This window comes from Hippocampus zosterae, chromosome 5 (assembly GCF_025434085.1).
Source record: "Hippocampus zosterae strain Florida chromosome 5, ASM2543408v3, whole genome shotgun sequence".
In the NCBI taxonomy this organism is placed as follows: Eukaryota; Metazoa; Chordata; class Actinopteri; order Syngnathiformes; family Syngnathidae; genus Hippocampus; species Hippocampus zosterae.
In genome coordinates this window covers 9095340-9121252 of record NC_067455.1, presented here as the reverse complement: position 1 = coordinate 9121252, position 25913 = coordinate 9095340, and the positions used below count along the sequence as shown (strand labels likewise).

Below are 25913 nucleotides of genomic sequence, written 5' to 3'. Positions count from 1 at the left end.
GCAGACACAAGACACACGCATCCAATCACAATTATACTTTAGTCTTCTGATTAACTTACTTTTTTCAGATTTCCGACAGAAACAGGCAGATCTCCTAAATAAGGTGTTTTTGTGTTTAAAGGTTAGTAAAGTTTTTTTTTTCTCATGCATTTCAATGACAATTATCTTTCAATTCATCACACTTCTTGAGTGTTCACTTGCCGATTTTGCATCAGATGTCTGGGTGGAAGAATACAAGTACAGTCATACCTCGGTTTTTGACCATAATCCATTCCAGAAGGCTGTTCGAAAACCGATTTGTTCGAAAACCGAAACCACGCTTTAAAAAAAAACACTTTAGTGAACACGTCTCCTCACAATGGAACGCTACAGGAGGAAGCGTCACTTCCTCGTGTAAGGAAGGTGAGAGGAGTCAAGTGGCGTGTTCAAGTGCGCTCAGTTTGGTCGAGAACCGATTTTCGGTCATAATCCGAGGCATAAAAAAAGTTTTTGGTCGAAAACCGATTTGGTTTAGAACAGAGACGTTCGAAAACCGAGGTTTGACTGTAGTTTAAGAGTGCACAAGAGACTTGCGCACACAAGACAAAAAAAAAAAAAACACACACGATGAGTAATTTCTGTAAAACCATTTAATGTACAAAAAAATATATACATGTGGAAATTCCGAACCCATCACTTCCTCCTTCTGTGTGAAACAGCAGTGACGAAGCAAGGAGTTCTACTGACTGCACGTGTAGACCATCTGCACAATGGCACTCAGGACGCCACACCGCGCAGTGGCCGAGGTATCGTCGCAGTCCATCAGGTGGAAGTTTTCCGAGCCCTCGACAAATTTTTTGTAAAAGCATTGGATCATTTTCCAAGCGCAGTCCGAACACATGCGGATGAGATCACCCTGTGCGATGTACTCATGTAGGACGGGGATGGAAGCCAGAGCGTCGACGATCATACCTCCTATCGCCTTGCTGGCGTCGTCAGCTCTTTGTGACAACGTTGCCATGATGGGTTTCTCATTGCCAGGTGGCTCCAGCTCCTCCAGAAGGATGTCCTGAGCCAATTCTGTGATCTCATGCGCCAGGGTGCCGATAGCACGATGAAACAGCGGGTAAAAAAACAGTCTTTGTACCCTGGTCATCTTGGTCTTCTGCAATGACCTCATCAGTTCATTATACAGATGGCAGAAGAAGGTCTCGGTGTCCCGTTCAGCTTGGGGCCACAGTACTCTCAAGTATGTGTCGAGGCCTTGGAGTGTGACCTTTTGGAAGACAAACGGATAAGTGACCCAATTGTTGCACGTGGCTTCATTAAGGGTAAGAAATATTTTCTTTACCTTCCTCCCTAGCAATCGCGAAAGGCGTTCCTCTTCATAGAGTTCAGTGTAGACTTCTTTTTGTATTTTATTCAAGTGCAGGATCCTTTCTATTGTCCAGGCCTGTACACCGCAAACACAGTCACAAATAAAAAAGAGGCATCTTGACAGAAATGTTTCTCGATTTAAAATTGTCCCAAATAAATGAATAGCAGATACACAACGCTTGTCTTAAAATGCATTTATGAATACGTTTGAGACAAAATAAGATGCAAGAGCCTCAAAAATGAAAAGCTCATGTATTTCAGTAGTTGAAGCCAAAAAGTGAAACTCATCGATTGTATTTTAATAAATGAATGAAGCACATTGAAATGAAAATATTTGAGCTGTTTTAAGAAAAAAAATATTGTTTCTCATGAAATATTGCAATTTCTTGATTTCCTACAAATTATTCAAAGGAAATATTTCACTCCATAAATCATATATACGCTACAATATTTTAGTATCACTGAGTAAAACGCTGCGATAAAATAATTTTTTCCCACAATTTTCTTAATGTGCAGCGACACTGGTAATTGCAAACATTAACTGGAAGTATAATGTGCTCTTGTAATTGTAAACATGAAGTATAATTGCTCATTCAATAACACAAATATTCTGTACTTACCACCTGAAGCATATAAAACATCCTGGGATCCATCCTCGTTTGCATCTCCTGGTAGCTATCAAATTCACACAAATAATAGTTATTTCCACATGCAGCCAACCTTTTGGATTTACCCACACACAGACAAGACACACACTCTACTCACTCTTGCTGGAAATTTCTTTTCTTCAGCAACCACACCTTCATGTCTTTGGGTGAGAGGCATGGTGGTACTCGATTTTCCTTGGTCAAGAGCACAAACTGTCTCATGAACGCTTTCTGACAACACAAACACAAAACATGCTATTGATATGCTCCACCAAGACAGAATATTCGTAGTACATTTCAAAATCCTTTACCTCCGCATTGGACATTCGTTGCTCATTTTCTGTTAAAGAAGTCATCTCGGTGAGCTCTTTAAGCAGGTTAAAGGCCTCATCGTTGAAGTAAGGTCTTGGGAAATCAGATTGTAGAACAGAACAAAATATTGAGTATCATGGGAATGCAATATCAAACATATGAAAAAGCCTCCCGTGAGATAAAAACAGATCAGCAATGTATTAAAAAAAAGGTGCAATATTTCAGTGTGGTCTACATTTTATATGAAATAATTTCCCAGAATCTTCTGCACAGGTAAGTAAAGAAAACTTCATGTGGCAATTGCAACTTAAAATAACTCATTTCTGAACTTAATTTTTTTCTCAACAGATGCAATATTTCATATAAGTTTATATACAGTACCTGATAGAAGATAGATTCCCCATTGTTGAAGTCCTATGAGTGTTCCACGCGTTTCTGCTTGTTTTGGAATGATTACGTTTGCAGAGTGAGGTTCTACTGTATATTTATACACTCTGTGGGGTTTAACGTGCGGAGGCCCTTTCATCACTTTGATGTAAAACTCGCCCTTTCATCGTCACCACTCACGTCACAAAGAAACAGCTTTTCCTTTGTTACGTCATGCGCCTCTCTGCCTGAAGATTTCTCGGTAAACTATTTATGAAGTCGGATATTCAAATATGTTCCAACTGGTATTTTCTCAACGAGTGGTTGTCCTAATATAAAAAACGGCAACTTTTCACTGCGGTCACGCTCGCCTCCACTGGCAAAACTGAAGTCAAGTGAGCCGCCAATGCGATTGTCACTACTGTGCATAACGGCAATCTGCCGCCAGCGAGTGGCGTTGGCCACCTTCAAAATAAAAGCGTTACAACTAATCCATGCACGTCAGTGGTTTGGATTTAAAAGAATGTTACAAATTCAATTCTCGGCTGTCGAACAAATATAAGGTCACCGAGGGACAATAAAAATTCTCAGAAAAGCGCGTTCTCAAGTGGAGATAGAAAATAAAAGTAAATGGTTATTCTACATCAATTTCACCTGATATTTAATAAATCATGAAAAAACGAATCTTAGTTATCCTAACATATATGAGATTTGTAGAACTAAATAATCAATTTAACTTTTGTCCAAAGACACCAACCATAAAGATTATTTATTAATCTGTTGGTTTGTTTGCTATTCCACTTTCAAGCATCTCAACCTGCTGTCTTGCTTGTTATTGCAGCATGCGCAGGAAGCGTTTCAGGGGTTGGTCTCGTGATGCTCCGCAAATAGCACAAATATTAATAAGCATAAATTGATGTACAATTCAGAATACATACAAGTCACACCAATTTGTCGATAGTTTAACCCAGTGGTCTGCAACCCAAAATATTGCAAACACAGTATACAGTATATAATCTATATATACTAGCTGGTTCGCCGCCCTCCGGGCGGCTCATCAGCTAGTTCCTGCGGAAGGCTGGTAAGGTGGTGGTTCGCCGCCCTCCGGGCGGCTCATCAGCTAGTTCCTGCGGAAGGCTGGTAAGGTGGGCCTTCGGCCCACAAAAGTGTTGTTGCTTGGTTCAACTTTTTGTTCATCTTCATTGCTTATCGCGAAAATAAAGAGATGTTTAGCTTTACTAAATAACTAACAATTTCATTGCAATGGTTGTGGGTAGACAAAATTTTTTCGCTAAGATGCCCGCGCGATCGTAGTGAGCCACTGCCTGAGCGGCGCAGTGGCGGCGCGCAGCGGCGCGGTGAAGTAGGTACGTTTTGAAAAGGGACAGACGGAAGGACAGACCGCGTGCGGGACGACGCGCAATATATATATAGATATATTACAGTTGATGCCAAACATCAGCTCCTGGTTGACAGAACAGTCGCACAAAACTGCAGGTCCCGACGTACCAACCTGTGCACAGCCTGGATTAATTACAAGAAAGCCTATGATTCGATGCCACATACATGGATCACTGAATGCTTGGAGTTGTATAAGGTGAACAGGACCCCAAGAGCCTTCGTTGCGAACTCGATGAGGATGTGGAAAACCACACTTGAAGCCAATGGCAAGCCACTTACGCAAGTGTCCATCAAATGTGGCATATACCAAGGTGATGCACTCTCCCCACTGCTGTTCTGCATAGGACTGAACCCACTAAGCCAAGTAATCTCCAAGACAGGCTATGGATACCGCCTCAGAAATGGAGCTACAATCAGTCACCTCCTCTACATGGATGACATGAAGCTGTATGCTAAGAGCGAACGGGACAGAGACTCCCTGATCCACACAACCAGGATCTACAGCAGCGACATCGGGATGTCATTCGGGCTTGACAAATGTAGTCGGATGGTGACTAAGAGAGGAAAGGTAGTCCACACTGAGGGGGTCTCTCTCCCTGAAGGAACAATAGCAGACATTGAGGACAGCTACAAGTACCTCGGTATACCACAAGCCAATGGCAACCTCGAACTGGCAACAAGGATAGCGGCTACGGCCAAATACCTCCAGCGAGTGAGGCAAGTCCTAAGAAGCCAGCTCAATGGCAAGAATAAGACCCGGGCAATAAACAGCTATGCTCTGCCAGTGATCAGATACCCTGCAGGAATAATAAGGTGGCCAAAGGAAGAGATTCAGACCACGGACGTTAAGACCCGAAAGCTCCTAACCATGCATGGAGGGTTCCATTCCAAATCCAGCACCCTAAGACTGTACGCAAGCCGAAAGGAAGGAGGCCGGGGACTAATGAGTGTGAGAGCCACTGTCCAGGATGAAACATCCAAGCTCCGTGAATACATCAAGGAGAAGGCTCCAACGGATGACGTACTCAGAGAATGTCTCAGACAGTAGGGAACAGAAGATTATGAGGCGCTGGAAGAGGGACCATCATGGGAGGACAAGCCCCTACACGGGATGTACCACCAGACCATAACTGAAGTGGCCGATCTCAAGAAGTCCTATCAGTGGCTAGAGAGGGCTGGCCTGAAGGACAGAACAGAGGCACTCATCCTGGCTGCTCAAGGAGCAGGCCCTGAGCACCAGAGCCATTGAGGCCCAGATATACCACACCAGACAAGACCCAAGGTGTAGGTTGTGCAAAGAGGCACCTGAGACGATCCAACACATAACTGCAGGGTGTAAGATGCTGGCAGGGAAAGTCTACATGGAACGCCATAACCAGGTGGCTGGCATAGTCTACCGAAACATCTGTGCGGAGTATGGACTGGAAACCCCAAGGTCAAAATGGGAAACACCTCCAAAGGTGGTGGAGAATGACAGCGTGAAGATCCCGTGGGACTTCCAGATCCAGACTGATAAGATGGTAATGGCGAAGCAACCAGATATCGTGATCATAGATAAAGGGCAGAGGAAAGCCGTTGTAGTGGATGTAGCGGTCCCAAATGATGGAAACATCAGAAAGAAGGAACACGATAAACTCGAGAAATACCAAGGGCTCAGAGAGGAGCTGGAGAGAGCCTGCAAGGTAAAGGTGACAGTCGTGCCTGTGGTGGTCGGCGCACTCGGGGCAGTGACCCCCAAACTACATGAGTGGTTGCAACAGATCGGGAACAACATCGGACATCTCAGTCCAGAAATGTGCAGTGCTGGGAACAGCAAGGATACTGCGCAGAACCCTCAAGCTTCCTGGCCTCTGGTAGAGGACCCGAGCTGAATGAGGGACGGACACTAGCCGAGGGGTGGGGGGGTGAGACGAGGAATTTTTTATATATATATATATATATATATATAATGTCTGGAGCCGCAAAAAAAGTCTACGCCTTATTTAAGGCTTACAATGAAGGCAGCACGTGCTTTTTGTTGCACATGACGAAACAACAAACACCATGTGACAAAACAAAACACACAAAAAAAAAACAAGGCTTTTGAAGAGCACTTGCCGATGGCTGCCATCTTGGGGAAAAAATATTTTTTAATTCTATATGTTACACTATTTATGGCTCAAAACTACTACTGGTATTGGTTTCTTGATATCATCATGGGTTAGTTCTCAACAGTTGACTACTTGCACTGGCCTGATCTGAAAAAAATGTTGGCAATGAAGATCCATGTTATAAATGCCAGTATAGCAAGACTTAATTGCTGTAAAGAAACACCAATCTTTCCTCTGAAAATGTGAGCAGTTTGTTTTAATTGCCAATGTGAAAAAAAAGATTGAAGAGCTCAGACTTCATGTTCATGCATGCGGTATGCGACATGATATGTGACGTGACACGTATTTTTCATGCAGTTCTCATGTCTTCAGGTTTCGTTTATGTTGCCTGGTCAAACAGCGGCAAATGTGTCTTAAAAAATCATGACCAGCAATTGTGCTTGCTTCATCCAGTCTGTCTGGTTGCCTCTCAGAAGAAGTCTTTGGCCAGAGCTTCTCCAAAGTTAGGTGCGGCCATGAAAATGGCGATGGTGCAGATGATGTTGAAAACGCTGAATCCGACCAGACACAGGCGGTCGATGACGGCTGCAGCAAACTGCCATTGCTCGGTGAGACTAAGCTGCCGGTCCTGTTCGCGAACCCGTTCTACCAAGAACTGCACTTCCGTGAGAAGAGCCTGGAGCTGGTTGTCCACTTCCCTGCTTCCATTCAGACCACTTTGGGCATTTGAGGGGTCAGCCCTCCCTAAGCCCATCCCAGCATCTACCCCACATGACCCCGGAGATGTGGTTGTTGAGTCATGGTTTAGCGTTTCCTGCGATTTGCTAAATGAAAGATGTGGATGACTCGGCATATCTCCCCCTCCGTCTAATGCTTCTCCATCTCCGCCTGCTGGTGCGTAGGAGCGTCTCATTTGACTGTGACTCTGAGTCTCCAGTTCTGCTGTGGATGGAAAGACCTGAAACCCCATATAAGGCAGATGGCCATTCGGTTGAGGATGAAAATTAGGGCTTGGTTCTCTGTGGATGGCATGTGGGAGAATGATGCACCCGTGTGGTGCTGAGTTGTGGAGCTGAGCCAGGCTGGCTGTAAGGGAGGCTAGGCTCTGGGGGAGGATTGAGGTCAGCTGGGTGGTGGTGGCAGGTGAAGACAGGTTTTTGCTCTGAGATTCTCCCTGGCTGTGGTGAAGCTCTTGTTCGGCTGCATCGCCCGGACGTTTCATCCGGAGAAACCAAGGAACCCACTGCAGCAAAACCAGGTTGACCTGTGAGACAACAGAATAAGAGGAAACGGCAACTAGCTTTTAAACCACAATGTATCCTACCAGGCATCCCCCAAATATATATAAGATGTCATATACATGTACCAGCCATCCCTTTTTTATAATTCTTGTCCTCAATAGGGTCTCAGTTGAGATTGAGCCAATCCTTGATGGCACCGGACAAGAGTCCGTGTACACTCGGGTTTCAAGTCCACTGCAGAGCACCATCCAGCCATCCCAAATTTACTTATTCGCATTTTCTTCAGCCATTGAATGAAAACCACACCTATTCACAGCTTTTATGCTGATTCTTAAACACCCTAAAACCGTCTTCCTCAACTGGCAGACCACGATCCACGACCGGACCGCCGACCTCATCTGTCCGGACCCTCGGCAAATTGTATAAAATAATAAATTATAAAGTGATTTTTACGTTATACATTTTATATTTTTTTACTATAATCTGCGCATTACCGCGATCGCTTGTTAAAAGTATCCGTTTTATTATTTGCGTGCACGAAGAGATGTATTGCAGAGGACACAGCAGCGCGACTGTGTATGTATAATGTTTGACGAACTGGCTGATGCTCATGGCTGGCTGAGCAGGACATGTCGGCGATAACGATGCGCTGATTGGCTCCTCTGAACTTAAGGTGTGCCTATACATCAGCGTCACGCATTCAAAATGGATGATTGTGTCAGGAAACAGATGCATGCGCGACGCTACAGTGTGCTCACAGCTTCAGCACAGGAGAGCCGCGCACAGACAATTAGACAAGACGAATCGCGGGAGGTTTCGATTGTGTGCAGTTTTGCTCCCGTCTACCCGGGGATCTTTGCAGCTGTTTAACAGCAGAACACCGCAACGTGGTAAATGAACATCCCAATGGCGTCTTCAAATAATATTTGCCTGCCTCAGACATTGCATTCACCTTTAGTGGAAGAACGGCACTCCGCATTCGTGTGCTCCCTTGTGTCATTATTTAAAATGGTTCTTAACTCCTCTTCTGATATATTTTTCAGTGATTTCAGAGGGGATGTGAAAAGGGGAATTGTACAAATGAAAATAATATTTTTGTTTTCATGTTTAGTACGTATTTATTTTGGTAAAATTAGTATTTATGTTTGGCTTTTGTTAAATTAAAGGGAAAAAAGACAACTACTGTTTAACAAAGTTAAAGTAAAAATATCTTATTTCCCTAAAAGGGCTATTTCTATTATTAAGCAAGCACAACTTAACAAAATAAAAGAGTTCCTCTGCTTCAACACAATACCTCTCATTATTTGCTGTGTACTGGCAAAGTGAATAATTGTTATTTTCATGCACCCCATTATTGGTTGGTTGTGAGGAGTGTTGATTTGTATAAGCTCATCTTGACCATACTAAATTGGCATATAGCCCTGCTCCCCATGACCGCCGTGCATGGGACCGGACCTTGGTCTTATAAAAAAAAAAAGTGGACCTAAAGCCTTTCTAGTTGAGGACCACTGCCCTAAAATGCCACCAAAGGCATTAATCGCCTTCCTCAGTTTCCCCAATCGACGTTTGTTTTGTTGAGCACCAGGATTTAGTGGGTTCCTGCTGTGCAGGTGTATCACCTACCCACGTGGTTTTTGTACAAGCTTGAAAACAGAATACAATAAATAGCTCTCACTTTTGCACCTTCTTTCTTGGTAGAGGTAACAACATGAAGGATTCAACTCACCCAATGTGGTATTTTCCCATTCTTGGGGTTATGGTGATGGAATTGAAGGACAAAGACTGTCGCCACAACGGACATTCCAACAATCACCATGGTGCTGGCAAAATATTGACCTGAGATAGACACAGTCAACAAGGTCAATTTTCCTGAAAATCCATTTAGACCGGTGTCAAACTGCAAAGAAATTAAGAAACTAGCCTATGAGTGGGATGGAATCTGAAGTAGCGGGCATGATCTCAGCAACCATCAACATGAAGACAGTCAGGGAAAGTAGAACGGTAATGCCTGGAAGAAAGAGATAAAAAATAAACATCTTTCATAGAAGAGTCAGTATAAAGGGGTACCTTCAAGATGGAGTTGAAACCTTTATCATGTCGGATGAAGTGACAGCACACCTACCCTGACCTAATTTCTGCAAGTGTCAAAAGGATGAACGCTGCGTGTGTTTAGCATTTTACCTGGGGTTTTTGCAACAGTTACTGTGACATAGTCAAGTACAACTTTGTCAAGTGTGCAGTATGTGCAACATAGAGCACAGATGTAATGGATTTACATGGGACAGGAGATGAGAGCCAATCTCTTTTTGTTAATGCACACTATTCCAAGCCGCAACTTGTTTTAAAGGGTCAAGTTATATCATGGAAACTTTTTGTTGCTTATACTGTATACCCATAGTTGGATCAGTAGCTCCACCATTATAGGCAAAATGAAACCATCAAATACATTTTGTGTCTGCCTGTTTCGGAAAATGGATACAGAGATGCCTTTGAACAAGGTCAGCAAAGTCGCTTAAGGTTTTTTGATTGCCCAGTGAAGTTGTCAGTGTGATGGGCATACACCTATTCATGTTTAGTAAAGTGTCCTTGTGCCACGTACACGCGTGAGCTGCTGCCTCAACAAGTGACTTTTTTTTTCCATTTCCATATACCTCGGCGAAAGACTCAGGCAGTCCAGTTTCAGTGTCATAATAGTTGAAGCTGGCCAGTTATAATGTGGATGCCGAAGCAGAAATGTCACTTGTGTTGGCTGTTTTTATATTTTTTTTAGGTGCCAGCTGTGGCTCATTTGTTAGAGCAGGTCATGCAGCAATTTAAGGACCACTAGTTCAAATCCGGGTTGTGACTTCATGCTGTTGAAATGTCCTTGGGAAAGACACTGACATTATTTACTCCCAGTAGGTATTTACTATCCGCCCTTTGGTGCATGAATTGTACTGTTAAGTGTACTCCAATTATTGTTTCAACTCTTACTATGAAATGTTGGTTGGTTTCTACTTCCTGTTTTTGTTCCATTTGCTGGATAAGAACCTCAGCTGATAACACAACTTTTTATCAATACAGGACCTTTGATTTGGATATTTTATGATTGTGTGCGTTTTGAGTCCATCAAGATGCCGACTGCTACGTTAGCTTCTTATGCTAGCTGGCAACTTCTTAGCTGCCGGATGTTTGTCGCTTGTCATGAACAGGTAGATTGTTTGGTGCGTGTGGTATGCCCATATGCAAAATTCTACTTCTTGCGGTTGAACTTGGAAACACGACTCTACTGTACTTGGTATTCTGTGCTTGACTTTTAATTCTGCTGACTTTCTGACAACACTCCTTCCTCTTTTCCCTCTCATCTTCCCTCTTGTCTGTTCTTTTTCACCGTCTCAGTCCCATCGCAATTCTCCCTACAGCGTCTCCGAAGCGTGACAGGAAATTTTTCTCGTCAAATTGACAGAGCAAGAATTGAGGAACACCACAAGAGGGTTGAATCCGTAGACAGGCACGCGTGTTTCAACTTATAACCCGAGCACGATTTCTTCATATTCGTGTCTCCTCACCCAAGCTGATCTTCTCGCCAGAGTTGGCAGGGAGCAGGAAGACCAGCAGTGTCATGGATGAGAGAAGCACACATGGAATGAGGAGGTTGAGAGCATAGTACAGGGTCCGCCGTCGTAGGGTGACCACGAAGGTCACGTCAGGGTAAGGCTCTGCGCAACACTCATAGAAAACCTCATGGCGACCACCAGGTACCTCTGAGGGAGACACGGAAGGGTCAGAGATGCAGCAAGTGGGTCAGGACAAGGAAAAAAATACTGTACAATTGCTCCTCAGATTATGATGGTCCTTATACTGTTTATGAGGTTTTGAGGCTATGGACTGTTAGATGAGGCCTCTTTGGCACAGATAATTAGATAAGTGACTTGAACTAGGACGTTGTGACGCTGTGACTTCGCTCTTGCTTGGCTTTCTTATCGATTGCACACATTGCATATCAAGTTGAATACAGTTAAAAGCATCAAGTAACATGTTGTCACATGGGTTAGGCAGACTAAATCTTCTGCATGTCATAAAATGGCCCCATGGCATGTCTCAATCTTCCTGGCATTCCTGGCAAGAAATAGTTCAACTGAGAGTATACACTCTTCTGGGTGTTACTGTTAGTATAATTTTGCAAGCATTAAAGATAAAAGGATCCTTGGAGTTTGCCAGAATTGTTCAATTGGTGCCATGACCCGGATCAGAACCGTGTGCAGTTAACTAATTTGAATACTGTTGGCTACTGATACTGTACTATCACTTTACTGATCTGTAGTTGGAAGGAGGAGTGGGGGGTGCAGTTGCGTGAGGTCGATAACTGCCCGTTCATGTGTGCAAATTGTAAATAACCACACCAATGGAGGAATAGGCAGACACTTCTTGCATGCAAGTGTGGATCTCTCGTTTTCTTCTCTTGAGACTCTAAGTTAGTGTTCTGGTTAATGTTGAAATTCAGGTTACGTCGCTACCATAGGAAGCCAAGCAAAATGAAGCACCTCCTGTGTAGGTTGTTAAATTAGGAGCTGCAGCAGAGCTAATAACGCATTTTAGACTATAAATTAGAAGGAAAATAAGTGGGGACTTTTCTATGGGGGAAAAAAATATCCCATCGGGGGAGCAACTTTCTCGGTAGAAATACATGCTAAATATAGAATGCTGAAATGGACGCCCAGTGGGATAGCTGCTTGCACTTCTAGTTATTAGTTCTTGGCATATTCTTGAGATATTTAAAGCTGCGATCAATGCATGTAGGTTTTTGCTGTTAATGACCGAACTGAAATGACAATATCTCATCTTTTGCCAAAATAATTGGTCATAACATTTTATGTTATAATTGTATTTCCCGGGAATACTGTAGTACTGTGTTAACCAAGGGATGTGTTTTATTGCAATGCTATGATCATACAATCTAACAATTTCTGTTTACAACATAAATGTAACTAATGCAAAATGTTTTTTCTTGTTGTTTTATTATACAAAACAACAAAGGAAGCAATGACTTTTTCACAGTATGGTATATCATTACAACATCAACCCGTAATGAGGCATGAAAGGTTCATATTGAACACCAACTTCTGTCATCTTCCATCCTCAATGTAGGCAACCCATCCAGGGTGTTAACAGGCAGCCTCACCCAGTAGGTCCCACTCTCCACTGGGCATGTATCCCGACACATCTGCCTCCTTCATCTGGATGTCCAGCAGCCAGCCGTCAAACGTCCAGGAGCCAAACTTCAATTCGCATCGCTGAATATCAAAGGGAAACCAGCGTACGTCCACGTTACAGGTACTGATAAGAATTCCTTATAAAGAAAAGAGAGAGTGTTAGTGTTCCAGAGGCATGCAAACAAGAGAATATTTTTCACAGAGGGAGAAAATAGCAACAAAAATAGTTTTAATTACGTATGAATACAACACAAAGAAATTCAAAAAAGATATAAATTAAAATAGCAATTTACCTGGAGGCAGATATTCACAGAAGCCACTAGAGTTTACCAGCACGTTGGTCTTAAAGGTGCCGTCAAATTTGCCGTGAGCACTGCAGTAGAATGACAGTAATGAGTGCATGTTTGTAATGATTACACATGATAAAATATAAATAATCAATTTGTCCATCGTGATGAATTCATTGTGTCTCCGTTTGGTGTGTGTGACTTGGCCACTGGGTAGTGTAGACAAAAAGAGTTTCATAACTACTGTAAGTGAGTCAGTAATTTCCCCTAATCTTAATCGCTTTCCAAAATGATAAAGAATACATTTCTGTAACTGTGACTGTGTATATATTTTCTGTCTCCATGAATTGCTGCGGCGTTTGTGTTCAAATGTTAGGCGTTTATAACGTGCCATATACAGCCGATGCTATCTGCTAGCCCATCGATGACGTTACCCATTTTGTTAGCATTAAACTTGTGGACTTTTAGGCAAAGTTATTGGTTATTTTAAATGCTCAGTGTGTAATTCCCTTTGTTTTATTCAGTTTGACAGTTTTTCCGCAGTCCCCTTGAAATCCCCTCAGTGGCTTGAAATCTTTTTTTAAAGAATTGTTTTCTAGCTGCCAAACTGCTGCATATTGTGAAGTCAGTTAAGTTCAAGTCAGAGCAAAACATTGCCGGCTTAGATGTCACATGTATCTCAAGCCACCACTGTATTAAAAAACTGGCACCATCAAGATGTAATAAGCATCAAATTTGCCATGGTCAAGGGATTTACTTTTTTCCAAATCAGATGAAACCTACTCTCGCTAAAGATTTTCTCCAATTAGATGATTCAACCAACATCCCGGGACAAACCAAGTTCAAGTAGTACAATAAATGTATTTCGGCATGCCATAAAAGAAGTGCAATAAGAATGCACAGCAGGAGACATTGTTGCTTGTATTGCTCTAATCCAGGCCTTTGGCCAAGATAGCTCAACACCTAGAGTGTGCACATCAAGACAAATGTGACGTCGCCAACCAAAGCCCTTTTAATTAAGCAACCACCTAAAGAAGTGTGGGGAGGTGTCTTTCTGCACTGTTCCAACTGTTAAGGCCTTTTTTTTTTTTTACAAGGTCTTGCGTCGACATGCACACCAGGTTCAATCACTGAAGATGCACAGTGAAGATGCTTTCCTCCATGAGTAGGCAACTTTGAGGTGTCATCATTGCCAGTTACGGATGTTGTAAAAAAAAGACATCATGTAATCATGACATTATGTTAAATATCATGATCGAGAATCATCCTGCATGAAAAGCAGTATGTGTGTGAGTGTGTGTGAGAGACCCACCTATTATATAGGAATATGTCAGGTGTCCATACTTGATCTGCGGTGAAGCGAAGATTTTTAACTCCAGGGTACTCTGACTGATTCCACTGCAAGTAGTGATCATACCACTGCTGGGGGACGTAAAGATACATGTTATTGATTATTAATCTCGTAGTCAGCTCTGGATAACGTGCATAAATTATACAACAGTCCTGTGCGGGTATCCGTATTCAATTATTCAATTATGCGTTTGTGTTCCACCTATTCTTGCCATCTGCGTTGCTATGTGGGCTTGTCGAGGTCTACACAGCTATAATAACAGATGGGGAATTAAAAACTCACCATCTGCAGCCAGATATTTGTGGTGAGAATCTGGTTCTTTTCATCCTGGGAAAAAAAATCAAAGGTTTAAAAAAAAAAAAAGCTTTTAAGCAATTAAAGAATTGGTCAACCTTGGCAAGCCCAAGCCGACTCGATGCCGTTGAACAGTTGTCAGGTATTGATTGACTTTGATTGACTTTAATTAAGTGTAAACAAAGCTATTAGGCATCTAACCCAAAGTTAGAGAACACTGTATCCCGTAAAGTTCTAATTCGAGAGTTTGTTGCCGTCAGGCAAGAAGATGCCATCAAAGGAAACATCTGACGTGGGACGTCAGGAGTGTCCTTGCGAGAGAAGTCCCATAGCGAGTTGCAAAGTGACCAAAAAAAAAAAGTAATCGGGCCTAAATCACCTCAGATTACTGGTATACGATTTAAAATACGGTACTACGTGTAGTTCTTGACATCGGGCGAAAGGCAGATGTCATTGTTTCTATTTTTTATTAATAATTACAATTTTAACAATTCATTTTGTTTAATTTATTCTCGTTTTTTTAAAATTACATTACCATTTTTAAATTTTGTTTCATTTAATTACTTTGTAAAATGTTAATTTTACAAGAATAATATGAATATTAGACCATAAGAATAAAGTCGTTTTCAGTATTATTATGAAGACTTGATCAGTACTATAATTTCGTGATTGTTGTTTCTTTATTTATGAAGAAAAAAATTGCAGCAAAACTAGCTGCCAACAGTCGGCCACTCAGAAAATGTGTTTTCCGAACTGTTTAGTTACTTTGCTTGCTGTGCAGTGATCCTAATGAGCATGAAGTCTTTTTTTGGACGATGGACTTTTGGGACATTGTTTGTGTTGTGCTTGTTGCGTCGAGTTGCCTACCACATCCATGACTTGCATTAGCGTGATGGAGAAGTGGACGGTGAGGCTCTCGGAGTCATTGGCCACGGGCCTCTCCATGGGGTTATAATCTCTCAGCAGCTCCCTGAGCAAAAAGCGTTGATGGGGACCCTGTGTGGTCTCTTCATGGATCGACAATTCGAAGATGGAGAATTTGGAAAGTATTGATTATGTGGGGGGACAAAAGAGGAGAGGAGAACCATAAAGAAGAGAATGCTGTGTCAGAAGAAAGCAAAAGAGTAATAGAACTTCAGTACTTTTAATCAATTACAACCCTTGATGGATCACTGGCGGACACACAATGTCTTCCTGCTGTTGTAAAGATGTCCGCTTCATTTCGGTCGCAGAAAGTGTGGCTGTTAAACGTGGAGATAACCGGGACGCACAGCATTGACTGGAAAATGAGCTTTCACTCCGCAGATCATAACTCCAGACGAGGGGATTTTGATTCAGTGATTTCTCATGAGGGCAATTACACTGATGTGGACACAACGATCATTTAAGAGCCACAGCACACTTTGCATATGGACAAAAGCGTTGGCCAGTTCTTATTCAAAAAGCTCTTGGAACCAAAGGACCTTCCTCACATTGTTCCCACAGTCAGATGCAGTATAGAGTATCTTTTGAAATTAAAATATTAAGCTGCAAGGAGTAACACTCAATGTCTAACTAATTAATATATTGATTTATGAAGTGTGTCTGGATAATGTTGTCCATATTTGAGGGTGGGCAAGATTATGTGCTTAAGAGCCATATTTGATTTTTGAGACAAACATGTAGGCCATGTCATTTGTAGATGAGGCACAACATATATATATTTAAATATATATACAGTATATATGCGCACAGATCATATTGATAGCGTCCAAAGTGTCAAGTCGTTTTAAGCAACCACTTAATGATCCCTATTTGCTGTGTCTTTATTTCATTATGATGGTTCCATCAATACTCTCATGCACTGCTTAGCAATAATGACGAGCACGCACGCACACCCACACACACACAGGTAGATATGCAAACACAAACAAAACCACACTTGTTTGAGGCCAGCCCTGTCAAAGTTACTTACCGGGCAGCTGCGTGACAAGTGTCAGAAGCCAAAGAGCTGCAGCCTGCAACATGCTGCGTGCATTCCCCTCGTTTGTTCACAGAGAAGGACTGGTGGAAGATGATGGATAGATCCAGATCCAGATGTGAGAAGAGGTTGAATGTGAAATGAACAGCAGTGGAGTGAGGGAAGAAACGGGAGGTGGGATGAGGAGGAGGAGGAGGAGGGGAGAGAGCAGGTGGGAGAGAGATAGAGTGAGACAAACACTGGTGGGATAAAGGAGGATGCTCTGTTTTAGTAGTAGTGTGCCTTACATTGACGTAAACACATGCAGCATTTAGTTATTTTAAGACAGTCTGAACTCTAGGTATAGAAGTTTATCTTTTGCCGTAACCATTCAAAAGGACCATCAGCTGAGCCATTGTTATCAATCCATTATGTTTACGGAATGGCGTATGCACGAATGGAGTAGCACTTGAGCAATGCAATGCAGTGCCCCCAGTGCAAATTTACCAGAACATTTAGATTACCCAATCCGGGCCTGAGGCTGAGGAGCTGCACAACCCCAGTAATAGATGTAGGAGACTGGTCATAGATCAATCCTATGGAATGATCAAGTGTAGGTGGAGGCTCCTCCGCTATGTTGTATTGTGTGGCTTCTTTTCTCCACATGCGCATGTGCTTCAGGGATGTGTCAGGCATACCCAAATGGATGCCCGAGACAGACAGATGAAAATGAGTCGAGCAGTGTTTCCCAACCTATATTTAGCCAAGGCACAAATTTAACATTGAAAAAAAAAGATCTAACAGAATACCGCTTCATTTATGTCACAAAAAGTGGATAAACAGGTTAATTATGTACCTTCTGCCATCTAGTGGGAGAGCATTTTAATCGCTCTTCCTGTTAGTCCTCACTGACGTACATAACCAAAATCTTTTTTTTCTCGTAAATCGACATCTTTTTCCCCTAAAATAAGTGACATTCAAGAATTTCCTGACTCTCAGCACAGTACAATTTTGTGCCACGGCACATAGATTGGGAATGTTATGAAGGGATCCCGCTCTTTTTTAGAATGTTCATACTATACCGTAGATATCAATAGCACAATGCTATATATTTTTAAGGACAATAAGACATCCCCATATGTATTGTCTGCGTAACAACAAAACGTTTTCAATAAACAGTGAAACTAAAAATTCTCTAAACTGATCATGTAATCACCTAGTTACGTTTAACCCGCTTAACTTTTGATCAAGTGCAAAAATACATTTCATTGTTGGTGTATTTAAAACATTTTATCATATGAGTTATACCGTTGTATAAATTGAGGCGCAATAGGTTATTCCCTTTAATTACTATAATTCCCCAAAAATGCATTGCTTGTTTGTTTGCATTGTGCATAATTTAATCATTGTATTTGTTTGTTAGAACTACATATTATTTATTTGTGGATTTCATTATTTGTGTACAGTATTGTAATGTTTTCCCTTTTTCAAGCCAAAATAAGAAAACGTTGGATGCAACGTCATAATTCCGCGACAGGTCGTCGTACATTCTTGTCGCAAGGCGTAATCGTCAAAATTCTCTGTATGGTGCCCGAGCTTGTTTCCATCTCTGTGACGCTTTTCCCTGAGCCAGCTGGGCAAAATAGTGGATTGAGGTAAGAGATGGAATTCCTTGTTGTTGTTGTTTGTTGATGAAACGGTATGATATATAGCCAACGACTGGCGTGTGCGCCAGGCTAGTAGGTTAGAAATGGCGCAGTGGCGGTGCAGTATACACTATATATGACCGCCATCGGAATGGAGCTAGGCTACTAAACGGACTAGCCTCCGTTAGCTTGAAGAGGCGCTATCGCCGCTTCGCACTTTTAATTCATTTTACCGTGATGCTTGGAAAAATTTAAAGACACGTGTTCTTTGGATAGATCGTGGAGGTTGTTGCCGCTTTGTCTCGCTACCTCAAAATCGCCACGAACAACAACAAAAACAAAACTTTTAAAATGTAGCACTTCTCGATTACTTTTGGGGGCGCACCTGTCTGTCACGGTTTCTTTATTTGTCTCAAAATTGCACCGAATTCGCGTGCACGTGGTTTAATCGCGCAATGCTGCCCTCTCGACAAAACGTGTTATAATACTGTAGCACATGTAAAATATGTTTTGGTGCACACTTGAAAAAGAGTGATGCGTATTTGTTTGTTATGGGCTGTCGGTAAAATTAGGCTTAAAATAGAATACGCTTTTTATTTAATGCGTTTTGATTCCTCGGCTGTGGTTTTCGTTTAAAGTGCTGTCGTGCACGTACTGTTTCTTGATTGATATCATGTTTTGCCGTGTTTTTTTTCTGTGGTGACCACTTTCTGTCCGAATGCCACAACAACGCATCATAATTTCTCCCTGCACAGGAGTCAGTTTAGGGGGGCGGGTTCAATACAACATTCATACAGCATAAGTCTGACTTCCGGTCACATGACTCAAACAAAAGCTAACCTCAAGAAGTGAAATCGAAACCGAATGTCTGGTGGCAGTGTTAACACCTCGTCCTTTTGCATCGTTTTTGGGGGGTTGCTCGTGAGATCAGTTGTATATTTAAAATAGATTTTTAACATAACGTACTTATATCATCACCCATGTTGTTTTTGTTTCGTGGACAAATCCGAGAACCAGTCCTCACTTGGAAGAAGCAGATAAATATTTTGTAACCTGAAGCACACAACTGGGAGTTTTATTTTCAATTTTCACCACCGCCCATTTTAAGGAATCTTCTTTATAAAGTGTTAATTGCAGCCGCTTCCAACAATAAGGTGAGGATCACATGTATTGCTGATACTACTGTAAATCACTTGGGAAAAAAAATAAAAGCATTTAATAACATCCGATTTTTAAAAAAACTTATTTCGGCATGTAACAGTGGTAGAATGGTTGTGTCCTCAACCCAGAGGTATTGGGTTTGATCCCTCAGTTGTTCCTGATGCTGCATCATCAGTAGGTGAATGTGACATTAGTGGGAAGCGCTTTGAGTGCCTTAACCCTCCTGTTGTCCTCTGTCAAAATGACCCGTCACTGTGTTAAAAACGCCCCTAAATGATATTTTATTAACTTGAAATTTTATGACTTTTCCTAGATCGGCCCCAACTGTGTTGTTTTTATTCACATTTCCATGGAAGCTGTACAAAAGAAGTACAAAGGTGGTCTTCGGGTCAAAATGACCCATGAGGCTAATAGGGTTGAAATCAAGGTCACAAAGTTATTTACACACCATAAAACCTTTCAATGTTTTAGTTGTGTCTCGGATCAAATTAGTAGAACACGTGAACAAGACAGTAGCAGACATAAACAAGTCAAGATAGGTCGCGTTCTCGTAGATGGCAGAACTCTTTTTTTGTAGATTTCAAGGGGTTATAAAGGTGCTACAGATGACAGGACTCCGAATTCTCTCTGTGCTGACGCCATTAGTGTGCATTATGACATTGAAGAGGCTCTAGAGCTGATTTTTTTTCTGCTGTCCAGCAAGACAACTGATTCAGAAGAGGAAGTAGAGGATGTATCAGAAGAAGATGGGGAGGAATATAACCCAGAGTATGATGAATCATCTTCAGAACAAGAAATCCCTGAAGATGAAAGAGAGACTTTCCTTGAAAAAAATGGCAAAATAACATGGCCCTCAGCAGCATACAACCAACAAGGCAGGCATGCAGAACAAAACGTACACGAGCTCCTGAGAAACCTGATGATCCACCTTCTACAGCCAATTCCCCAGCGAGGGCAAGTAAGAAGAAGAAGAAATGCCAGTTCTGCCCTCAAAAGAAGGACTGTAAAACACATACTGTGTGCTCTAGGTGAAAGAAATATATCTGCAAAGGCAGTGCACTTGCATACTGCGCTACATGTGCTAATTAGTTGAATGGGTCATCTTATTTTTCATAATTTTGTCTTGTATTTTCCTAAATAGTTTACTAGATGAAAAAAAAAGAAAACAACTTTAGTCAGTGGAATGAATACAAATACACCCACAACTAATTTTCGCACAATTCTTTTTCCTTTTCTTAAGCTTTAGAAGTCCAAGTGAAGAGGGAGAACTATATCACACATAATGTGGTGAAGGACAGGTTGTTTCTTCAAGTAATATGAAATGTGGTGTTTAAAATTCAATTTAGCTGCTTATTTGGGGGGGGGGTTTGTGAAGATGGGTCATTTTGACCCGGAGCACACAGGGTGTGTACAGGAAATGAGGACAACAGGAGGGTTAATAGATGGAAAAGCGCTATACAAGTGAAAGACCAAGACCATTTTCTTTTGTGACTGTTTGAGAACACCATGTGCCAAGCTACCTTACTCTTCAGTCCGTGCCGAGCAACAATAGCGAGCTGTGCGGTGTGGAGCTTGTCCTCGGTAGTGAAAAAAACATTCCCCTTCTCACGAGTAGCTTTCGCCAAAGAGATAAAAGGACTCGCTAAGCATGCAACACCAAGCAAGAGAGACCAGGAGATGATCATGAAGCTCTTGCTAATTGATTATATATTTTTGGTAACTTATAAATATCAAGTTAATATCGTCAATTTCAGTATATGTGCATGTAGTGTATTGTGGATGTAAGTAAATTTAGTTTCTGAGCCTTTTTCATTGTCGGGTGACGTTTGTTTGCAACAGTCCGTGTTAAATTCACATCTATCAAAAACATTGGAAGGTTCCAAATAAAATGGAATAGTCGGAAGGAGATCTAAATTATTCATCAATGTTCTTTTACCCGGGGATTAAGTTTCTGCGTGACTGGTACCGAGTGTCACCTTGCAATGTCTTTGTTGACTGACAAGGTTATAATTCTATAAATGCGTACAACGGCGGGCTGGTAGCCATGGTGTTGATTTCCATCGTCTTTTTCCCCGTGATACTGATATAGGTTTTTTATGTCACAGCATAGGAATTTCTGTTGGTAAAATAATGCCCCCTGATGTGGTCTTGATATTGGATATTCTATGCGATTTGATCATGTCAGGTTGAAGGGTCACCAGTGGGGGTTTTAATGTGAAATAGCTTCTTCTTTTTCTCGTATTTCTATCCCTTTCCTGCTTCTGTCTATATCTAATGTTGTCCTATGGTTGTCTTTGTTTGTCTTCTAGGTGTACCGAAGCTATCCTCCTCTGATGATCGGGGTTTGCTTTTGGATGGTGTACATTTGGATATAGACCGCGCATCCAGCCACGTCGGCCCCCTTTCTTTCTCGACCCCTGCGCTATGAGCAGAGGTAGAGGAGGGCCTTACAACGAACAGTATTACCGGCACCCACCACCATATTACCAAGCAAGGGAGCATCCTGAAAGATCCGGCCCGTCCGCTTCCTTCAAAAGAAGCGGCCCGCAGCTTCAGCAGCCATTTCCAAATCACTACAACAGACCTGTCTGTCCTGTAGCATCCCCACGGCCTCCGTCTCCCCTTACCCCCTCTGCCCCGCCCATACCAAGCTCTACTCAGAAACCTCCCACCCCGAACGCACCGTCACATAGTCGGAGTTACAATCCCCGCCCTTTCCTCAATTCCTTTCAGTACCTGCAGGTCCAGTTTCTGAGAGGACAGCGCACTGAGGCGCCGCAGTTCCAAGTCACTCCTCAAAAACACGTCAGGTTAAATAATTTCCCACACCAGCAGCAGTCAGGCTACGTTCAATATCCAAAGCCCCCCTGGGGTCGAGGTTATTACGGCCAGCCCCCCAGTTTTGCTGGACACCCGAATCAAAACCAGGCGCAAAGTAAATCCTACGGCACCAGCGGTGAATGGAGCGCACGTGCTAACGCTCTCTGCGACAGTTTCCAGGGCTTGTCCGTCTACCAAAAGAGACCGAGCGTCATCACTCTCACGCCACAAATCCAGGACCAGGTGCACAGGGCTTTAAAACCAACCAAAAGAGTCTCGGCAAAATCCTTGGGCAAAAAACTACATCTTCCCAAAAAGATAGTCAACCAGGCCCTTTACTCGTTGGAGCGTTCACAGAAAGTCTCCAAGCAAGGAACTTCACCCCCAAAGTGGACGTTATATATTAAGCCCGCAAAGGTTGAAGACCCTCAAAGGTCTCTTTTTGGGAACCCCCAACAAGCTGAAGTGAAGTCAGAGATCAAAACAGAAAGAGAGGAAGACCCCCACAGAGAGACACAGTCTTCCTGTTCTTCTTCAGAATCGTCACTTTCAGAAGCATCTCACTCATCTAGCCCTAGTCGGCCACAAGAAATGTTCACAATGACAGATCAAAAGGAGCGCGTCTTGCGGCACCTCCTGAACTTGGCGCCGGTAACTGCTCTGATGCTCTCCAAAAACATGGGCTTGAAGACCTCCAAGCAGGTCAATTCCACCTTGTACGCCCTCGAGAAGCTTGGCGACGTCGTGAAGAACGGTGACGTCAAGCCGCCCACGTGGGAGCTCTCAGCCCGTCGCAAAGAGAGGATGATGAGGACCCTTAAAGCCACACAGAGCGAGCAGATGGCGCCAGCCAAAAATAAGGAGAAGCCTCTCTTAGCGCCTGAGCCAATGTCTGAACTTGAGCCGCTGCCATTTGACGAAAGTTGGATACCAAAGACGGAAGTGGTAGGTTCTGATTCATATGTTTACCTTCGATTTGTTTGGATTTAAAAAAATGTCATTTTCTGCATAGGGCATCATTTAAATCAAGCCCACTTCTTTGACTTTTTGAATACATCTTTTTTTCCTGTTCCTGTGGTCCACTGTAGAATGTTTGAAAGTTGCTCCTAAATGCTGTTCTACCCAAACAATCAGATGTTTCCCAAAGTGTTTTACTCTAAAAAAGTCCAATATGAGACAAAAGAGTGAAGCACAGCGCTCCCTAATTTGAATAACACATTTTATTTTCCCGTTAGCTGTCCCCTGCCACGGATCAACGTCCGCCCTTAAACACAAGTCAGGAGGAAATGGCTGTGGAAGGACAGTGGGCCTCCGACGATATCCCGGAATACCTGAACGCCATTCGCAAACAGACGGACTCGGAGAGAGCGTCCGCCGAGTACGGCAACCCGATCGGTACTGTCGCTGTGTCTTTGGCCGCCCCGCCGGCGCAGAACCTTTGGGCAAAGTTGCAGGAGGTTCGTCTGAAGAACCCCGTGAGCGGTCTGATGGAATACGCCCAATATCTGGGCCAGAGCTGTGAGTTCATACTCCTTGACCAGTCGGGACCCTCCCATGACCCCAGGTCAGTTAGTCTTCCGCGCTCAGACCGTGAAGTTTTCATTGATTGATCTCCACGCTGCACTTAGAGGGAAAAAAAATCAATACCTTTGAATACAGACATTTAATGCTCGCACCCGGATGATTGCTTAGCTGATCACATCTCGTTTGTCTTTTAACGGCGCGCCGTTTGCCAGATTCCGCATGCAGGTCATGCTGAACGGGAGACTGTTTCCAATTGTCGAAGCCCCCGCTAAGAAGGTCGCAAAGAAAGACGCCGCCGCCGCCACTTTGCTGATTCTCTTCGGCGAGATGCAGGGAGGCGCGAGTAACGGGAATGAAGGGAGTACCGCTGGGATGAACCAATCGAGGGACGTGCACTCCAACTCGGACGTAAGTTAGGACTTCCCGGTTTCAGTTTCAATCGTGACAATCCAATAACGATCGGTTGTGGTTTTCAGGCCACCATTGAGGGCTCGGGGGGCGTGTTCGGACCAGGTACTGTGGAAGTGATGGGGATGCCCGAGGGACCTCGCCAGCCACTGTCGCGTTCATTGCCTGGGGGGAAGAACCCCGTGTCTGTTCTGATGGAATACAGCCAGCGCAGCGGGAACCCCATTGAATTTATCATCACTGGCCAAGTTGGCCCGCCACATGATCCAAGGTACTTTCGACTTCACTGCCACACAGCCTTTGGCTTTTTATGTCATGCTATCCGAATCGTCCTTGAAAGATCGACTACCTCTCCTCGCGGTGAGAAGAACCAAACCCCCGTTTCTTTGTTTGAATGATGCTTACACGCTAAAAGTGATTCAAAAACCATGAATTATGGCAGCAGTGCAGCCCTCCTTTAACGCTAAACATTCCTGCACAGAAAACCAAAAGCCAGCCATGTTTCAGTTAGCATTAAGTTTGCTCGCTACCCCCCTCCGGGGTCTTCCTTTTGGAGTGTGATGCCCCCTCCCTCTCACATGTTTGTCAGAGGGCTCTCTTTCTCATCCCACTTTCCTCTTCCAGGAGCACAGTCCTGCCTGGCCAGTATTTTTCCCGGTATTTCTACGTTTAGTCCGAACCTTCTCACAGTCAGCTGACTAGGACACACAGAACGCTTGTGTTTTCTGAATTTGCCACAAGTCATATCATATTCTGTCTTGATTTGCACCACCAGCTCCTTTCATTGCAACAATATATTTACAGTATAGTTGTACTGTACATGGTACTTTCCCCGTCCAATGGGAGCCTCCATTTAACATCCATCGTGATGTGATGATGACTCGAGATCAAACGCTCAACTCGACGCCAACTGGCTCCGTCCGCCTCTCTCGTCCTCAGGTTCATGTACAGAGTAAAGGTTGGAGAGAATCTGTTTGCGGAGGCCTCTGCTCCGAGCAAAAAGGCAGCGCGCCAGCTGGCAGCTGAGGAGGCCGTCAAAGAATTGATGGCCGACGGTAGGCTGCAGCTCAACAAGGTGAGGGGCAATAATAGGAGCAAACTCCTCCGGGTTTTATTGTCTTCCTTTCCCTGTTTGTTCCGTAAAGCTTTGTCTCCTGGCCTTCTCCCTCGCAGCCCCAGTTGCCCCTCGGGTCTTCCAGCGACAGCGATAGCTGCGGGACTTGCCCCTCTCTGCCACCTCTGACAGCCGACGAATTACGAGCCGCCCACGAAGCCGGAGTCGGAGATCTTATCAACCACCTGAATAACAACGCCGTGTCGGGGCTTCTGGAGTACGCCAGGGCCAGAGGATTTGCTGCTGAGATCCGCCTGGTTGGCCAGTCAGGGTCAGCGCACGAGCCCAAGTATGTGAGAGATTCCCGTGTGTTGTTTCAATGGTCGCTGGAATGCCGTGCGATGTGGGTGTGAAAAAAAATGGCAGGTCCTGATTTCCTTTCCGGCTTTCAGGTTCACATATCAGGCCAAGCTGGGTGGACGCTGGTTCCCGCCAGTTTGCGCCTCCAACAAGAAGCAGGGCAAACAGGAGGCAGCCGACGCTGCTCTTCGCGTTCTGATTGGAGAGGCAGAGAGGGCAGCCCGCACCGGGGAGCTGATCCCTGCTGAGGTATCCCCCCCCCCCTCCAAGTAGACTCTTAGTTTTAGTCATGAATGGCTAGTCCGGTTCTTAAGGTACTACAATCGAAAATAATGCTTCCAAGTGTTTTTTTCAACAGTGAATGTGGTTCTGGATGCTTGCTTTATATTTAAATGTATTTGTGTAACTAGTGGCCCCTTTCCAGTAAACATCCAGCTAATCTGTTTACCCTCACACGGGTTGTG

The 25913-nt window shown here is 43.5% G+C and overlaps 3 protein-coding genes across 7 annotated transcripts in view; 1 reads left to right on the top strand and 2 right to left on the bottom strand.

Moving 5' to 3' along the window:
- Positions 1 to 653: 653 nt before the first annotated feature.
- LOC127601155 (uncharacterized) lies at positions 654 to 3277 on the bottom strand. The gene is made up of 6 exons (XM_052066218.1): positions 2697 to 3277; positions 2315 to 2408; positions 2122 to 2234; positions 1977 to 2031; positions 1331 to 1432; positions 654 to 1255 (listed from the first exon to the last, which is right to left on the bottom strand). The coding sequence occupies exons 1-6, from the start codon at positions 2717 to 2719 to the stop codon at positions 719 to 721; spliced, it is 924 nt and encodes a 307-aa protein (XP_051922178.1). The 5' UTR covers positions 2720 to 3277; the 3' UTR covers positions 654 to 718.
- Positions 3278 to 6411: 3134 nt separating this feature from the next.
- Positions 6412 to 16909, bottom strand: LOC127601141 (neuronal acetylcholine receptor subunit alpha-7-like). 2 transcript variants are annotated; one of them, XM_052066191.1, is made up of 10 exons: positions 16492 to 16909; positions 15405 to 15544; positions 14526 to 14570; positions 14205 to 14311; positions 12899 to 12978; positions 12575 to 12742; positions 10962 to 11156; positions 9335 to 9421; positions 9140 to 9249; positions 6412 to 7436 (listed from the first exon to the last, which is right to left on the bottom strand). In XM_052066191.1, the coding sequence occupies exons 1-10, from the start codon at positions 16541 to 16543 to the stop codon at positions 6642 to 6644; spliced, it is 1779 nt and encodes a 592-aa protein (XP_051922151.1). In that variant the 5' UTR covers positions 16544 to 16909; the 3' UTR covers positions 6412 to 6641. The 2 variants fall into 2 exon arrangements, with proteins under 2 accessions (XP_051922151.1, XP_051922149.1); XM_052066189.1 differs by having other exon boundaries at positions 14205 to 14314; positions 16492 to 16908.
- A 1090-nt stretch (positions 16910 to 17999) lies between these two features.
- adar (adenosine deaminase RNA specific) overlaps positions 18000 to 25913 on the top strand; it is a 45303-nt gene continuing 37389 nt past the window's right edge. For 3 of the 4 annotated variants that reach the window (XR_007962496.1, XM_052066161.1, XM_052066159.1), the window contains exons 1-8: positions 18000 to 18131; positions 21593 to 23048; positions 23339 to 23667; positions 23840 to 24035; positions 24104 to 24306; positions 24975 to 25110; positions 25209 to 25438; positions 25542 to 25698. Coding sequence is in view for 3 of the 4 variants with exons in the window: in XM_052066161.1 (XP_051922121.1) it covers positions 21708 to 23048; positions 23339 to 23667; positions 23840 to 24035; positions 24104 to 24306; positions 24975 to 25110; positions 25209 to 25438; positions 25542 to 25698 (2592 nt within the window). In the remaining variant the exon portion in view is untranslated. Of the gene's footprint in view, positions 18132 to 18967; positions 19277 to 21592; positions 23049 to 23338; positions 23668 to 23839; positions 24036 to 24103; positions 24307 to 24974; positions 25111 to 25208; positions 25439 to 25541; positions 25699 to 25913 lie in introns of those variants that run through there. The other variant, XM_052066160.1, reaches the window with a different exon arrangement.

Coding starts and splice junctions, on each gene's coding strand:
- LOC127601155 (XM_052066218.1), bottom strand. CDS start 2,719: ATGGGGAATCTATCTTCTATCAG. Junction 2,409..2,696: donor GGGAATCTATCTTCTATCAG/GTACTGTATATA, acceptor TGATTTCCCAAG/ACCTTACTTCAACGATGAGG. Junction 1,433..1,976: donor TGTTTTATATGCTTCAGGTG/GTAAGTACAGAA, acceptor TGCGGTGTACAG/GCCTGGACAATAGAAAGGAT.
- LOC127601141 (XM_052066189.1), bottom strand. CDS start 16,543: ATGTTGCAGGCTGCAGCTCTTTGGCTTCTGACACTTGTCACGCAGCTG. Junction 14,315..14,525: donor CAAATATCTGGCTGCAGATG/GTGAGTTTTTAA, acceptor TACGTCCCCCAG/CAGTGGTATGATCACTACTT. Junction 12,743..12,898: donor CTGTGAATATCTGCCTCCAG/GTAAATTGCTAT, acceptor TTTCTTTATAAG/GAATTCTTATCAGTACCTGT.